The sequence below is a fragment of the Exophiala oligosperma genome (genome assembly GCF_000835515.1).
Source record: "Exophiala oligosperma strain CBS 72588 unplaced genomic scaffold supercont1.8, whole genome shotgun sequence".
NCBI lineage: Eukaryota > Fungi > Ascomycota > Eurotiomycetes > Chaetothyriales > Herpotrichiellaceae > Exophiala > Exophiala oligosperma.
The window spans coordinates 743,778-760,224 of NW_015622825.1; the positions used below are offsets into that span (position 1 = coordinate 743,778).

General features: G+C 41.0%; 1 protein-coding gene across 1 annotated transcript; it reads left to right on the top strand.

Annotated features, from left to right (window-relative positions):
* Positions 1-7,253: 7,253 nt before the first annotated feature.
* Positions 7,254-8,700, top strand: PV06_08261 (uncharacterized protein; the record flags this gene model as incomplete). Its single annotated transcript, XM_016409577.1, has 3 exons — positions 7,254-8,165; positions 8,217-8,464; positions 8,577-8,700. 3 exons carry the CDS (start codon positions 7,254-7,256, stop codon positions 8,698-8,700), a joined length of 1,284 nt encoding a protein of 427 aa, XP_016259885.1.
* Positions 8,701-16,447: the final 7,747 nt, after the last annotated feature.

Genomic DNA, 16,447 nt, shown 5'->3' on the forward strand with positions numbered 1-16,447 from the left:
ACTCAATACAAGGAGGTGAAGCTCCACACCACACATTACATCCGCAGTCGAAGTGAAAGTGATCCTATACGCTTGGTAACTGGTCTAGGCAGTCCAAACCATCTACTAGTCAGTCCAATCGTCCCTTTCAAATGTTCGGTTATTGGATCTCTTTGTCTTATTGCAGTCCAAATGTGAAAGTACGACGCGTCGTTAGCGTTGTATTTACGTAGATACTGCGGGGGGCGCTCCGCAAGATTGCCATGATCAACTTGTTATCGTGATTCGTGATCTTCAATCACGATATCGTAGGCGATCTGGATTATTCCGGTCAGGAGCTGGGTAATCACGATTGTTGAGCCTGTCTACTTACCATTTGCCTAAAGAGTGTGTGTGGAAGTATCAGTTCGAGGTAAATTGCTACTTTTCATGTGTTCATAGCAATGCGGCTGAATGATCCGCGCGGCATATTGCTTCCGCGGTAACTCGTATGCGGAGTGACAGCCAGTTGTCACTCCGTCGACGCTCACGTGACCCGGCGGTTCTTCGCGGGAAACTATCTCCGTAATGCTTACCAGGCGGCGTCGATACCAAAGGGAAAGGGAGAGAAAGCCAAGGGGCCCAGGTTCTGGTGTCACTGCTCCAGAGGACCAAGGGCGAAGGATACATGGCTTGCACACGCGCATGACTTGACGGTGCCTACTCCTTTGCAAGCATACTTTCAAGGATAAGAGATTTAGGCACTTCCTCAGAGTAGGCTTGCATAGGTGCGTATCCGTTCCTATTGTTGGGGCATAACGGTGAGAGTCGGCGGCAAACACTGATCGGGGAAACGTTCCGCCACATGCACAAAGTTCTCAAATACGGGCAATCTATGCTTTATAGGTTGCATCGCGTCCCAAAGGCTTGGGCTAATATCGCAAGCCTATGAATCAACTCCAATGTCTCAAGGTCATCTTCCCCTAATACTCTCTTGCGTATTCCCACGACCCTTTGCATGAGCGAATACGCCTCGCTGTATCGTCTGTTCTCGTTGTATTCGATTGCTAGCTCATACATCGACTCGATGGTCTCCGAATCATACTCTCCTAGCTCTTTTCTTCGGGCTTTCACTACCTCTTCCATTAATTGTAGGCCCCTAATGCGTTGCCCACTCCTACTGTAGAGCATCGCCAGTTCGTGCATGGACTCTAGTGTCTTAGGATGACTACGCCCAAGGATCCCCTTGCGCTGTCTCACAACATACTCCATGAGATATAGTGCCTCCTCACATTGCCCGGCACCGTTATAGTCAACCGCTAACTCATGCGTCGACATCAATGTGATGGGATAATTATATCCAAGTTTCATTTGGTGCGCTTTCAACAATATTTCCATCAACCTAACTGCTTCTGTATATCGACCGACATCGTTGTACTCAATTGCCAATTCGTGTATCGATCTCAATATATCGGGATGGTGGAGGATGGGCTTCGTTTCCGCCATCTTCCCGAACCTCACTGAGGATGAGTAAATGCTGAACCTTGCGTCTGGGGAAGTTGTCACATTTAAAGCCGTATATATGGTAACGATATTGGAAAGGGCGTCATCCGCATTATGTGTCGAGCTGTGGCCGGCTAGGAATGGTCCTATGAAGGAACTGAGACAGTCTGGGAGAAAGTTTCTTTATACAAGTGGACATCCATAGTGCGACGAAAAATACGAAAGGGGCGTGGACGCACAGAAAATCTCTTCGGTACATCAGAGAAACAGTCCCACTTATGTCAAACTTGCAGCATTAAGTGACTCGGGCGTTAGCAGAAGGCCTTAGATCATCGTCGCGCTACTGGTGACAACTCCTAGACTTTTCCAACTTATCACTAGTCCTGTATCTTTGAAGTGGACAAAGGGTAGAGTCTCGTCTAAGAGAGATCGTGACTAGCCTCGAAAGTTGAGTTTATTCCGATTTTTGCGGCTTTAGAATCGATTCTTTCCTCCTACCCGCCAAATCTGGATTCAGCCGATGACGGTTAGAGAAGCAAACTTTGGTGTGGCTCGGAGGCAGAATAAAATCTGTGCCCCTTCATTAGACATTGATTAAATCACAGATCAGTATGTGCGGCTTAAAGTCCATGAAAGGCTTTACCCCAGTCTAGGTGCGAATGTTGGCCTTTATCAGCACCATGTCACTGGGTTTAGATGTGAGACTAGACTACGCAATACTGGAGGTTTATGATGTAAGCAACGGTGTCCGGTTGAGCATGTCATGCTCCTTGTGGTCATATGTGTGGCAAAGAGGAGGGTCGGCAAGCTGGGTCGCTAGGGAGCTGCCGTGTAGTTGGGTGAGGGAACCCAGGGGTTCAACAGGAATGTGCTCTTTAAAATGGGCATGGTTAACTGGAAGAGCCCTCAGCAAGAAAAGACCAAATCGCCATCAACCGTGATGTATGGAACGAAGCTCAGACGTCACAGTCAATCTGTGCCCTGGTTTGCACACGTATCATGATCAATTTTACCTAAGCTAAGGGTACCGGCTTTAATACTGACTGCAATTTGAGAGCAGATTCTTGCTCGGCTTCGGTTTACGGACGACCTTGAAGAGCGTATAGAGAGGATGCCTTCAGTGGCAGATGAGTGATATGTTTAAGAGTCAAGGCTGTCCCTGGCTCGTCTCTGGCTCCGGCCATTAGACTTTGGCTTTGCTGGGTCACTGCTGCATTAGGATACATAGTCTGACAGCGGAAGACGAACTTGACCGGTCGCTGATTCGGGGCTCTCGGCCTCAGCTTCGGGGAAACTTACATTGCTAATTATGTGCCAGTAGAGCCACCCACATACTCCCGGGCGGGGCGGACTAGTCCGTCACTCCCTCGTCGGTCTAGCGAGCTTTCGAACCCAACAATGCGTGTTAGTGCTAGTCACCTCTTCATTATCCCGTGTTCAGGATTCACTTCTGCTCAGGCCCTCTTTCTACGGTGCGAAATTTTGTTCTGTCAATGCTAATTTACAACTCTAACCCATTAATCACAGGTTTTACATGCCCTAACCGGTAAGATACATTGCATATTCGCGAGGTTGAAATACGATCAATGACTGATGCCTGCGGATCTTGTACGATTCGGGCTAATTTGTGACAGTTACAGCCTGCCTCACCCTCGTTAATTATAACAGGTATCCCTAACTATCCGAAGCCCAGTAGCAATATCGGATGGCCAGCAGGCATTGTGCTGACGTGCGCAAACCCTGATGTACTCCCTCTGACACTTCCTTAGGCCTTCCTTGACCTAGTCGCTTTTTCGCTTTTTCGACCATACCGCAGGTGTGTTATTAAGTATGCTAAGCTGAGACCTTCTTGCCACAAGGCCTTACTCTGTCGCCTCTCACAGACTGCTCCTCAGGCTTGTGACCATCTCGTGCCACCAGTGTTGTCCCTAAGGTGATCTTTTTTCCCACCTTTGAAAATCCCAGTTTTACGCGTCTATCAATACAATGTGTCTGTCTGTGGTCGATGTAGTATGGAAACCATCCCATTCATTAGCTCTTTGCATCAGGCCCGATATTTGGAGGTTACCGGCGTGGTGAGCATGGGGGTCTTACTCGGTGCAGCTCACGTACTACGTATATTAAATGCAGGGCTCAAGGGGTTTATCCACAATAATGAGGCGGTGTTAAGAGTCTTTCACACTATTAACACTGGACGTCTCATCTTTCCACTGTGCATGCAGGAGTTCGATCGTGTCAAGCAATATTTGACGCAACTCCTTTTGGTGCTGCAACAAGTTCTGTGATCATATCTATGAGAGCTTAAGTATATCACTGTGTCTGTCTATGACAGGTCGCATTCAAGGATAGCTTCTGGACGTATCAGCATTGATAATCTGCCTCTAGACATTAAAAGGTACACTACAAAAGATCCTCTACCCTTGCTGTCATATCAGCTCTCCTCAGACGCCGTCCGCCGCGCAATTTCTGGTGGGTCATCTCAGCAGCGACACCGGTCAATTGTCCTGCGGTATCTCAGGTTCGTCGAGGTGACGAGTGAGGGACTTCCCAGCTGACTACAATGAACGTATATGAATCTTCACATTTGCCACGTGAGCAACATCCATAAAAAGAAGATGGAAATAACCAGCTTCCGTCCATGGGAGATAACCCATCCTCATAACCTCCCCAAACCCACCCAAGCATCACCTTCTATAGTGTCTTTGATCCCAAAGCTACCCGCCCAATCCATCGATGGACGTTTGTCAGACCTTTCAATCCTGCCACCACAAGGCGTCTCTAGCAGTTGGATGACTCCGGGAACACGTTAGCCCTCTTTCCGCGACTAGAGTTGTTGTTGAGCTAATATCTTTCAGATCTTTCCGTAAACTCTGTTAATTCTGCGAACTCGATGCCTTCTCTGAACTCTACACATTCTCCTACCGGTCCTTCACTACAGAAACCGCAGAACACCACGGCCCTACCAGTACCATTTAGTTCGAGTCTGTCGTGTCAGCCAAACGGGCTTACGGCGCTTTCAGCTAACCTGAACCGGCATCACTGTGTTGAATCTAGGCGTGGCAGCGTCACTAATAACGTCCACCATGGTACGGATAATTTAGGGTTAGTTCCAACGTCGCCTTGTACCAGCTCCAATGCTTCTGACCCTTCCCCGGTCGCTAATATTTATAGAGAACGAAGGATACAACAGCACGGCCACAATAGTAGCCGCTATTCAACCCTAAACACTTCAGCTGCTCTCTCTACGTCCAGTCGCTGTGGACAGAGCGAGTTTGTCGGACGACGTGTAGCGCCCCCAACCCTAGAAAATCCAAAGCAGGAAGCTCGACTGCCTCTTGGACAGCACGGTAAATGCACCGCTCTCCTTGTCAATTCGGTGACACTAATTCACATTTATTTTAGAACTACCAGAATTCTATCACTACTCCCTTCAAAATACACAAGCCTGCAGCCTACGGGGAGACACTGATTCTCCCAACAGAAGCATTCCATACAGCCGGACTTCAGAACTTCGACTAACACAAAATCTTGCCGAGCGAAAGCGAAGAGACAAGATAAAAAATTATTTTGAGTAACTCAGAGCTCGTTTACCAGATACCCAGAACAACAAGACAAGCAACTGGGAGACATTGTCACGTGGTCAGTATCGTGACGCTAAAGCTCTTTTGACAATCTCGCTGATCATTTGCTAGCAATCCATTACATCAGACAATTAGAAACCCAGAGCACGCAGGCACGAGTTAATTATGAATCACGAAGACTGAAGCTTGCTGAGCTGGAGGCGAAGATACACAAGATGAGCGAGCAAATGCGAGGAGTTTCGCCACCACAGAGATCGTTTCCTTCTCCACCGAACGCGTAATACGAGTCTACTCGGTTACGGCTCAAGTTTCGACTCGGCAAACCCAACCGAATATAACTGCCAAGTACAATTATAGAATCAAAATAAGATATACAAGATTCTAAAGAGCGATACTGAAGCTAAGCATTGCGGTCTCATCCTGGCCACGATGCTTCGGATTGTACTGCGTGGCTGTCATTCTGGCCATGTCTCAGTTGCGAAAGCACACTATGTTAGATGAAGATGTGCTAGTTAGGAACAAGCTCTTAATATTTTGCGATGTCGTCCTACGAATGCTTCAAAATTCGATATGGCTTCTTGGGATATTGTAATCTTGAATAAGCTTCTGACACATACCAGATTGCGCGTTTCAGTGCAAGAGAGAGATATTTTGTCCGCATCTCATGACGAGGGAGGAGTATCATCGATGACAAAAGATAATTCATCTGCAAAACTAATTAATTCAGAAGACCGCGGAGTAGTAACACATATGAGGGTGAGGGAGAGGGATTAATCTAGCCTAAACGTGAAACAATATCGACTCTTCATGATGATGGTCTAGGATAGAGAATTCAAAAGCTTAGGCGAATTGACAAGGTTTCTTTACCCATGGTCGCGGGTGGTAATCATGACTACCACCTCAAAACAACCTCGCTCAGCTTGTGACCTCATCCAACATGTTTGGTCAGACAGATTATGTGCCAATGAACTATGCACCCCTTGATCCAGTTGACTTTGCGGCACTCCCTTACACTCATTTATTTATAAACCTACGAATTTAGATCGGAGGATCAGTACAGGCAGATGGAAGATCGCCACTCATTTCAAATGAACAAAGAAGCACGGACACTTCAATCCTCGAACAGTATGAAGTCGGCATGGCCAATCTTATCCCCATACAGTTCAGTTTTCCGATCATGCCAGATCGCTTTACACGTCAAAACGAGTCGTTTGGACAAAATTTTCATCAGAGGGGTGAGAATGGTTAACTGCCAGTGAGCTCTGGCCCATAAACTGTATCGATGATATCGTTGTTTATCAAGATCTTTTTTTCTTAAGGAGGTTACCACTCACTAAGTATCTATGCTGATTGAGACGCCCTGGCTCAACTGTGGAAGGCTGTCTGAAGGAGGCTCAGCCTAGAAAGTCACGCTAGCCATTGGCGTCCTGCGAGGACGCCATGTGGGGCGTCCAATTAGTACCTAGTGGGTGGGAGCTGTTTTCCCTTATCTGGTAGCCCCTTAGTGACCTGTCCTCGTTCCCCAGAGATGCCACTAGACTGACTGGCTGGCTTTGTTTCATTGCCATCGCTCATTATGATCGTCCATTGGGCTGCTGCTTAGCCCTGTCACCGCCAAAGCCCAGCAACAGCAACAGCACCACCAACACTCGTGGCCATCGGCACTGTCCCCTCGTTTTTTCACGCCTAAAACATTGTCTTCCTCTCCCCGCTCCCACCAACACATAAGGCTTGAAGAGCTGGCACTCTGTGGTCCTTGCACTAGGCCCTCACAGCCCGTGCATATTGCTCTCAGACAAGCACCGAGCCGAAGCGCCCACGTCGGAACTTTCCATCATTGCCACCGCCCAGCTTGTGTGATCTCTCGATCTATACTCTGCCCAACTCGCTCCAAAGACTTGCTTGTTCTTCTATCATTCACTGCCTTGTAACCTCAGTAACACAACCGCCAAAACACCAGAGCAGAGGACATGTAGAGTCTCCCTACAGACACGCAAATATCTCCTTCTGCACCAGAAGACCCTGTGGTCTTGTTCATGAGCGCGACTGCCGGAATCTCATGAACCGGCGCAACCTGGCAAAGGAAGAGATTTAAATCTGCAAGGAAATCGACATTACGACTCTTTTTGGAGGGCAAGAAAACATATTGACAAGTTGGCGTCATGGTGACTTTGGACTTAGGTCTTAGGCAAGGGTGTGTTCACCCATGACATGTGTATGTGGTTTAAGGACTCTACTTATGGACTGGACAGGGACATCTTGCTTCCAATTAGTTATCCAGATTTGGATGTCATCAAGCCTAATGGCAGTGCTTGTTCTCGGTTTGGCATGGCGAATGGCCTCAGCATCTTGACCGCTCCGGTGAGCAGCCTAACGACTTCCATGTGCTCAAGGCCTACTTCTCCGTGTTCTTGCGCACCCTCATCAGCGGCATCCGCTTCAGAATTGTCGGGCTACAGCCTTCCTCCAGAGTCCATTACTCGACGCTCGACGTGGGATAAGAGAGAAGCTTCTGGCCTGCGCAAATCACTCCCGTCCATACATGAGGCACTAGGAGACATACCGATGTCACTATCTAATTCTCTGTCTCTCACCTCCCAGCAGCTCTCACTTTCGACCCCTACCACCGCCGCGAGCCAGAGCTTTCCCGAAGGTGCAGAATTACCTGACAATACCATTCCACAACATCCAGGTCCAGAGCCCGGTCTTCGAAATGTCTTTTTAGCGCCTCCGAAGAACGACTCGATGCTTGTTTACAAGCCTTCAATGCGCTCTACTAAACCTATGTCTCAGCGTTTTGATCACCGTGAATTTCCACCACCCCAGCCGCCACCTCCTGCCATTCGTTCCTCGTCACTAGCTTTTAGGTCGCTCAGCAGCCATAATGATCACCCAGCGACATCCCCTCAATCCTTTGATGCTCCAAAACCGCCGCTCCCTTTGCCGCTAGTCGGTGCTAAGCCTACTTCAAATGGACTACTTCCACATGTCCCTGTCCCGTTTTGCACCGACGCTAAGGCTGACCTTCAGCAGCCGGCATATCCCAGAGTAGAAGATGTTCACTTCGGCGACAGCTTAAGCCGACACCCGGATGTATTTAACGCCGAACTGGGATTTAACAAAGTGAAATCTTGCCTTGTCTCTCACACCGGATGCAATGCTAATTAGATGCAGATTAGCGAAGCCTCTGCCGCGACGCTTGATTCCGCGAGAGCCTGGGCCTCGCGCTTTCACCACGGAACCAACTCGGGCTATTTATACGAAGCGCTCCCAAGTTTGAGTGAGGTTGATAAAGTTATTCGACAATCCAACCAAATCTTTGAGAATTTGACTCATCTACGTGATCTGGTGGTTACCCAGCAGATTTCAATTTTGGAAAAACAGGCACGACAGGCTACAGAGCACCATGGCCTGTCTAAAGGGTACGGAGCTCCAAGTCTTACCGACAGAGAAGGAAGGCATACCAAAAAAAATCAACGCGAAGTGAGTCTCTAATCTTTGGCTGTGAGGAGGTCAAAGCTAACATCTGGTCAGCGAAAGGCTTCGCCACGGGGACGCTGCCATAGCTGCAATCGTGGCAAAACCCCTGAGTGGCGAAGAGGCCCTGATGGAGCTCGCACGCTATGCAATGCCTGTGGTCTACAATACGCGAAATTAATGCGAAAGATGAATGTCAACTAGGTAGCGGCCCTGACGGCTATTTAGAACAAACACTGCATTGATATAGGCCCAGCATTTTCAACGAGGAATATATTTCACGGTACATACCTGATTCTTTTCAGAGATGACAATGATAATTGCACAGCTTCAAGGTGCTACGGGGTCATAATTACTTATTATTTCCTTTGTTAGTTTTAAAGTTCCGGGAATCAAAGCCCATTTCGACATTTGCGATATAATTGACGGAACGACGGTTGGGGCTGTGATTGTACAGATGGGTCTCAGGAAAGAATATGTTAAAAGCGATGGTGGGTAAAGGAACGGCGTATATTTGGACAAGCGTAAGGGTAGAGGTACTCGGGAGTATGAGCGATCATTTGATGTCGCTAGAAAGCGTCTGTGTTAACCCAATACCAATGCCTTCAACATGTCATACATGTCTACTGCTATTGTTGTAACCTAACGCTAGAAGGGGTTGAAGTGAGCGGGGCGGGAGGTCGTTGTAAGGGGATACTGCGGGGCATAGAGTCAAAAGCGGATGGGTTTCTAGGATTGCTTTTCGCTGGGGCTGTCAAGTCAACGCTGGTGACGGTGACAGCAGAACGCATCCTGGGTGAGCCTGCATCCTACAAATACACCAAGTCCACTCAGTATGGAGACTACATACAGGATGCACAGTGCGTGCTCTCGGTCGGGATGTGGGGTAGCTGAGCAGCCGTTACGGAGCGCTAATCATTAGGAAATGCAGGAGGTCGTTCACGCGAATCCGCCAGTTACTGGCTTTACATCGGAGGCTATTGTTTGTCCTGATGTGAAGGAGCGAGATTTCCGATATACAGCGATTCTTATCTATCCCAGGTTAGTGGTCTTGTCGAGAGACGCTGCGGGAAGAATAATAGGAAACAGGGAGCACCACCCAGGCATTCGTATTGACAAGCGCTATACCCGGTTGTACGGAGTACCAGCTCACTCAAAAACTCACTTAGGCATCCAGACAGGCATTTACCAAGGTGGCACCTTCGACGTGTAATACTTTGAATTGCAGTAGTTCAAAACGGGCTAGCTACGGGCTATCCATTTCTCGCCTGGAGCTTGACTCCATCTGCTTCGCTCGCTTGTATTCTCGCGTGAAAACGCTGGAGGCTGGCACGTCTCTTGATGTACTATGATCAACAACGCCGTGAAGCTCCGTCACCCTAAGTGACCCAACGTTCGACTTCAATAGTTAAGAGGCATAGAGTCAATCGGTCAAGGCATTTATTGTCCCCGCAACAAGTGCCTTAAACCTTTGTGAAGGTAAAATTCGGGCGTCTACATTCTATCTCTAGTATTCATCTGGCAATAGTACTGTGCTTGCAGTCTCCCAAATCGAGATCAGTCAGACATAAATGAGCTGTAAAACGACCATATTGCTGGGCAACCGAGAAATTGAACTAGTTGATGAAACTCACGTCAAGGAGTGGGTAAGCATCTGTGGGAAGGAGATTTGAGTCCTAGTATGGAGTACCAAGCTCGGCTACACATTTCTGGTGGCGGCAGGGCATTCCCAACACCCGTGCGATGAGCATCTTCAACGTGGAGACCGATGCTTTGCGAAATTCGAACAGACGAACCCAGTATTGTTCAACATCGTTCGGTCTGACAAGTAGCTAAGAGTCAGAGTCATTGAGCGAGCAGAGCGCAAGTACGGTTAACCGTATGGCTCGAGCTATAGGTTTTCGCAATAGCTATCGCACGGTCGAAATGACGTTGATACTAACAAGAGATCTGCGGACGGGAAGTTTCTCCTTCGGCCTCGGGCGATCCCCATGTAACAGGAAGCCTCTCGCACGAGCTCGTACAAAACTCTAAATATGGATCTACTAGAACCTAATGTGCAGTAGTTCAACGCTAGAATGGTACTTAAGAACACAGAATACCAGTTCTTACGTGTGCGGTCTGGGATAATCCTGCAGTGGTGCGGTGTTACGTTTCGCTCCACACAGGGTGTCACAAGACGTATGGTCTCGATAGGCGGGAAGTATAAGAGGCGAGGTCACTGAGAGCGCGGTACTTAAGCGAGTATAAGAGCGAAGTGATCACAACTAAAACGTATGGGTATGATCATGAACAAAGTTAACTACGTGGTAAAGCTATATAATGACTGTGTATATATAATCGTTTAACCTTTTTGGGCTCTCTCCGGCTTTAAGGGCTCTATAGTGAGAGCCAGGAGAGTTAACAGAGCCCGCAGCCCCCTGGGCTCTATGGCCTCATTTCTTAGGGTTCTAAGAGTCACTTTTACTATGTGACCACACCCTTAGGCTTTCATATGTTTTAGACGTATTAACGCCAACTAACTATTATCACAGCTTTATCTATGACCTCATAAGAGGCCTAATTTATAACACTTTTCCTCTCCTTAAACTTATTTATTGTTTATAACGTATATAAGGTAAGTTAGTCCCTATTAATCGCGTGGTTCCTTCTCGCGCTTCTAACCATGGCTTATAATGTTATAGTACTATCTGTAAAAATGTCCTAACTTCTTTACCCTTTATCGTTTAAATACCGCGAAATAAATTAAATTCCTTAGGGTTAAGTATCTAGACATAAGTTATTATTCTCATTATTATGAGTAGAACCTTATTTACTATATAATTAAGGGTTATATAAAGTGTAATAACTACACTGCGTTAAATGTGAAATATTGTGATAGTTATTTTTCGGATGCTGAGTTTAACAGTTTAAAGCGCCAGAAAGAGGCGCTAAAGAAATCTGTGAAGAATTAGCGGGCTAAGGTCGCTTGTCTAGCTGCTACAGTAGTATTAGTGTTTATGGCACTAGCTTTAGCTTAGGAGAAAGAAGTTAAGCTAAATAAGTGGTTAAATAAGTTAATTACTAGGTAGTTAGAGATATTAATTTAGGAAGTAAAGGCTCTAGACACTTTAGATAAGATAAAGGGGTTTACCGCTTTAGAGTCTTAAGTAGTTTTCTCCTTATCTAAGCCCTTTATATAGAATAACTTAATGGTGAATTTTAATTTTACTGGCTTTAGTGAAACTACTAAACTACACTATGTGCCTAGATAAGATATTCTTCTAGTTTCTATATGTTTTCTAAATTATTATATCCTAATTACTTAGTTAGGTAAAATCGTTATTCTCTCTTAACTTTAAGGTCTAAGATATATTTCATATCCTATATTAGCTATTAGATTTCTTTATAAATTAGTATTAGTCCTAATTTAGCGTTTAATAATGCCTTTTTAAGAAGTGATTTATAAAATATTAGGTAAATATTTATTTCCTTAGATAGTTCTAATTCGAATATCACTAGTCTAAGTTTTTTCTTAATTTTATAGGGTCTAATCTTAGTATAATCTAGCTTATTAAATAGTCTTTATGTTTTAATGTTTTTTCTAAGAAGGTAGACTACCTTCCCTTCTTTAAAGTTTAGTTCCTTAGATCTTTATTTATTTATGTTTTTAACTGTTTTTTATGATATTTTTTTAAGTTCTTATTTTAAGAGTTTATATAAAGATCATAACTTCTTAACTAAGATTGCCACTTTTTCTGTAATCAGTTTAATATCTCTTATGTCTTTCTTAATTCTTAGGTAATATCTATAGTTCGCATAAAATGGTAAAACTCTTATGACTAAGGTACTATTATTATAAGTGAACTATATAATAGGTAGTAGTGATACTTAGTTATTCTATTAAAAATTGATATAACATTATAAATATTGTTTTAGTGTTTAGTTTATTCTCTTTATTTACTTATTACTTTATAGATAGAACGCTATTAATAGTTTTTAATGGACTCCTATAAAATCCATTAAAGATTACTAAAACTATGATATAAATAGTTTATCTCGATCTAAGCGTATTTCTAATAGTATTCTATATTAACTAATAATGTTTTTATAAAGAGTGTAAACCAATTTTTCTACTATTAATAATTCTTTATATAAGATAAAATGTGCGTATTTTATTAGGATATTATTTATTATAAGTATACTATTAAAGTTTATACCTATAAGGGGCTCTTTAGACTTAGGTAACTTAGTGATAAAGTCTAGCGTAATTACGTGCCATACTTCTCCTAGTATTACTAGTGTCTAGAGTAATCTATATAGTTTATATTAAGTATACTTTACTTTGTGATATATATCGTAATTCTTAACATAGTTTATTATGTCTTTTCTGACTCTCTTCTAGGTAAAGTCCCTCGTAACTAACTTAAGTGTTTTCTTAATACCTAGGTATCCTACTAACTTATTATTATGTCGTTCTTTAATGATTTCTTTCTTTTATTCTTCTATTAGCTTAACTTCTATAGATATTAGTACCTAGATTTTTAGTGTTATATATATTAAGGCGCTATTTCTTTCCTTAAGTATTACCATGAGTTCTAGTTTAATGTCTTTTATATAGTCTGGTCATTAGCTAAGTATATTTACTATAGCGTTTTCTTTTCCTTAAATATAATATATCTAGAAGTTATATAGTGTAAGTATTTCTACCTATTAAACTTATTTTCTATTAAGCTCTTTTATTATTATTTAGTATAGTAAGTTCTTATAGTTAGTGTAGATCTAAATTTAATACTTAGTACCTTTAAGATATACTCTCTATTTCTTAAGATATTTAACTATAGTAAGTAGTTTCTTATTATAAATATTATAGTTTAATTCCGGCCCTATTATTTTTCTTAAGTAGTATATAATAGTATAAGTCTTACTATTTAATCTCTTTTATATGAGGTAGGCTCTAATTACTTTATTTAATGTATCTATCTTCACCTAGTATTCTAGCTTAAAGTTATATATCATAAGTACTAGCGCCATTATAATGGCTTTCTTAAGGCGATTAAATACTTCTTTACATTTTTATTTAAACTTAAATAAGATATCCTTCCTAATAAGGTTTATTAATGGCGCTATAATCTTTAAAAATCCCTTAATAAATCTTTAGTAGTAATTAAGTAATCTTATAAAGACTTATATCTCTATAATATTCTTAAGTTCTAGCTAATCCTAAATTAGCGCTATCTTATTAGGGTTCACTTTAATACTCTTATTAAATATAATATAACCTAAAAAGTAAATGCATTATTTATAAAATTTATATTTACTTAGTTTTATAGGTAAATCCTTTTTCTTTAGTTTATAAAGAACCTTTTAAATATATTTTATATATTCTTTATATATCTTTAAGAATATAAGTATATTATTTAAATATACTATTATAAAATTATTAAGATATTCTTAGAGTGTATTATTAATTAATTCCTAAAAAGATACTAGCGTATTAGTTAATCTAAACAGTATAACATAATATTTATATAGTCTAAAACGGGTTTTAAAGGTAGTTATTTATTTGTGGTCTTTCTTTATCCGTACTTAGTAGTAGGTGTCCTATATATTAATTGCGATAAAGTATTTTGCTTTAAGGAGTCTATTCTATAGTTCCTTAATTAAGGGTAATAAATACTAGTTCTTTTTTATGATTATATTAAGTAGTTAAAAATTAATATATAGTTAAAGAGATTTATCCTTTTTTAGGGCGAATAGCACTCTATATGCTATAAATAACTTAGATAGTTTAATGAAGTCTTTCTTTAAGTGAGTCTTAATGTACTCCTTAAGGAAATCTTCTTCCTTCTTAGATAGTTACTTAAGCCACTCATTATGCTTAGATACTTTTCTATCTTTAAGCGTAATTTCGTGGTTCTATGGTTAATATTCTAATAGTACTACTAACCCTTTTCTTTCTCTAAAGAGGTCTTTAAAATCCTTATATTCCTTAGATAGACTTACCTTTTTTATACTGTTTAAGGCCTTTCTTCTAGGTTATATCTATACTACTCTCTATAAAGATACTTTAAAAGTTAATCGTTTCTTTCGCTTCCTTCTTTTATAACTATAATTTAGAAAGGACAAGATTTATTTTTTCTAGCTTATCTCTAGATTATGTTCCTAAAGTCATTTTATCTTTAGAACTATATTATACTTAGTTAGTATCATATTAATGTCAACCTTTTCATGGTGATCACTAATCTTTAACTAAGTGTCCCAGATTTCTTTCTATATCCATTTATTATTGTACTCTGCTGGTGTCCTATTTACTATAAGTAATGAATATAATTATTTTTTCCTGTGTATTTTAAATCGTACTACTACCTTTAATAATATGTAGTCTCAGTTAGCTCTATAGTTAATCATTACCTATATAGACTTATTAGCTAGTTTAGCGCTAAAGACTAATGGCGTTAAACGCTAAGTCTATATTATGTTAAATTGTCTAGCCTAAGGCTTCTTTTATTAAGGGGTCTTCTACCTTAAGAGAACTTCTCTCTATCGTTTTTTAGTATATTATTTATATCCGTATTTTCCTTTCTATAAATTCGCTAGAGAACTTCTAACGATATTTTAATGTTTATCTTTTTCGTGCTTCTCTCTTTATACGCATATAATGCTAGCGTAAATGGGCACTATATATCTCTATATAGATTAATCTATATTATGCGTAATGTTCTTAGCCTTACTTCCAAATTAAATATAGTATAGTAGTGCTATATATTATATAGATAGTGTGGTCACTAGCATAGAATTAGCTTTCAGTATAGCGTTATAATAACATAATATGTTTTAGTTATACTTCGCATAATAAACTTAACTAGGTTATCTTCCTTATCTAGGAAATTAACCATTATAAACTCTTCTTCTTCATTTAAGTCATTATTAAGTGAATAGTGTATCTCACTCCTATACACTTTATATATATACATTCCTTTATGCGGATATAGCTTATCTTAATATATATTAAGAGCCATTATCTTTTACCTTTAATTAGGGTTACTATAAGGTGTGAATTATATATTTCTAGTTAGTATAGTTAACTAGTAGTGCATACTAATTATTATTACTCCTAGTGTCTTTTCCTTTTTATAGTAATGCTCTATAATGTCTTAATTAATCTCTTATGGTGTGAGGTTTTCCTTTTCCTTAAACGGAAAGAAGTATAGTAACTTTGTGCTAGTTTAATGTGTGTGGGGTTTAAGGCCTTTACACTTAAAATATCACTATATAGGAACTTTTTATGCTTCTTTCTATTTCGTGATATGATCTAGGTAGTAGCTATTAGTTATTAACCTAGTTCCTAGTATCTATTCCTTATAATAGACCTAATTAGTGATCTTAATAACTATATAATAATAGTCATGAAATAACATAGTGTTATATAGTGAGTCAGAGTTCTTAGAGCCCTAGTCTAGTTTATTCTTTCCTTTAAACGAAAACTCGTAACGGTCTTCCCTTAGTATATTATGTGTATATACTAGTGTGGTATATATTAAGCTTTCACACGCTATAATGAGAACTAGGTCCTCCCTAATCTTAGGGTCTCCCTATAGGTTAATTCTTCTATATACTATTATGTAATTAGTATAATAGTATTATATACATAGTATATTTATTTAGTACTTTGTTATTAATACTATAATATCGTTATAGTTTAATATGACTTAATATTTATTAGTGTGTAGTAATGTTATTTATTACTCTATAGTAGCTATAATTTCTAATTTCATAAGAATGAATTCTTTGTCTTCGTTATTAGGTGCCCTAGTATCTATAATCTATAGTGAAGACTCTTCGGCTTTCATTATAGCTAATTCCTTAGGGTCTTTCTAGTTAGTGCTCTCTATCTTTTGTGCCTTATCATGATGGTTTCTACGCTTTCTTTCGTGAGGAAACTATCC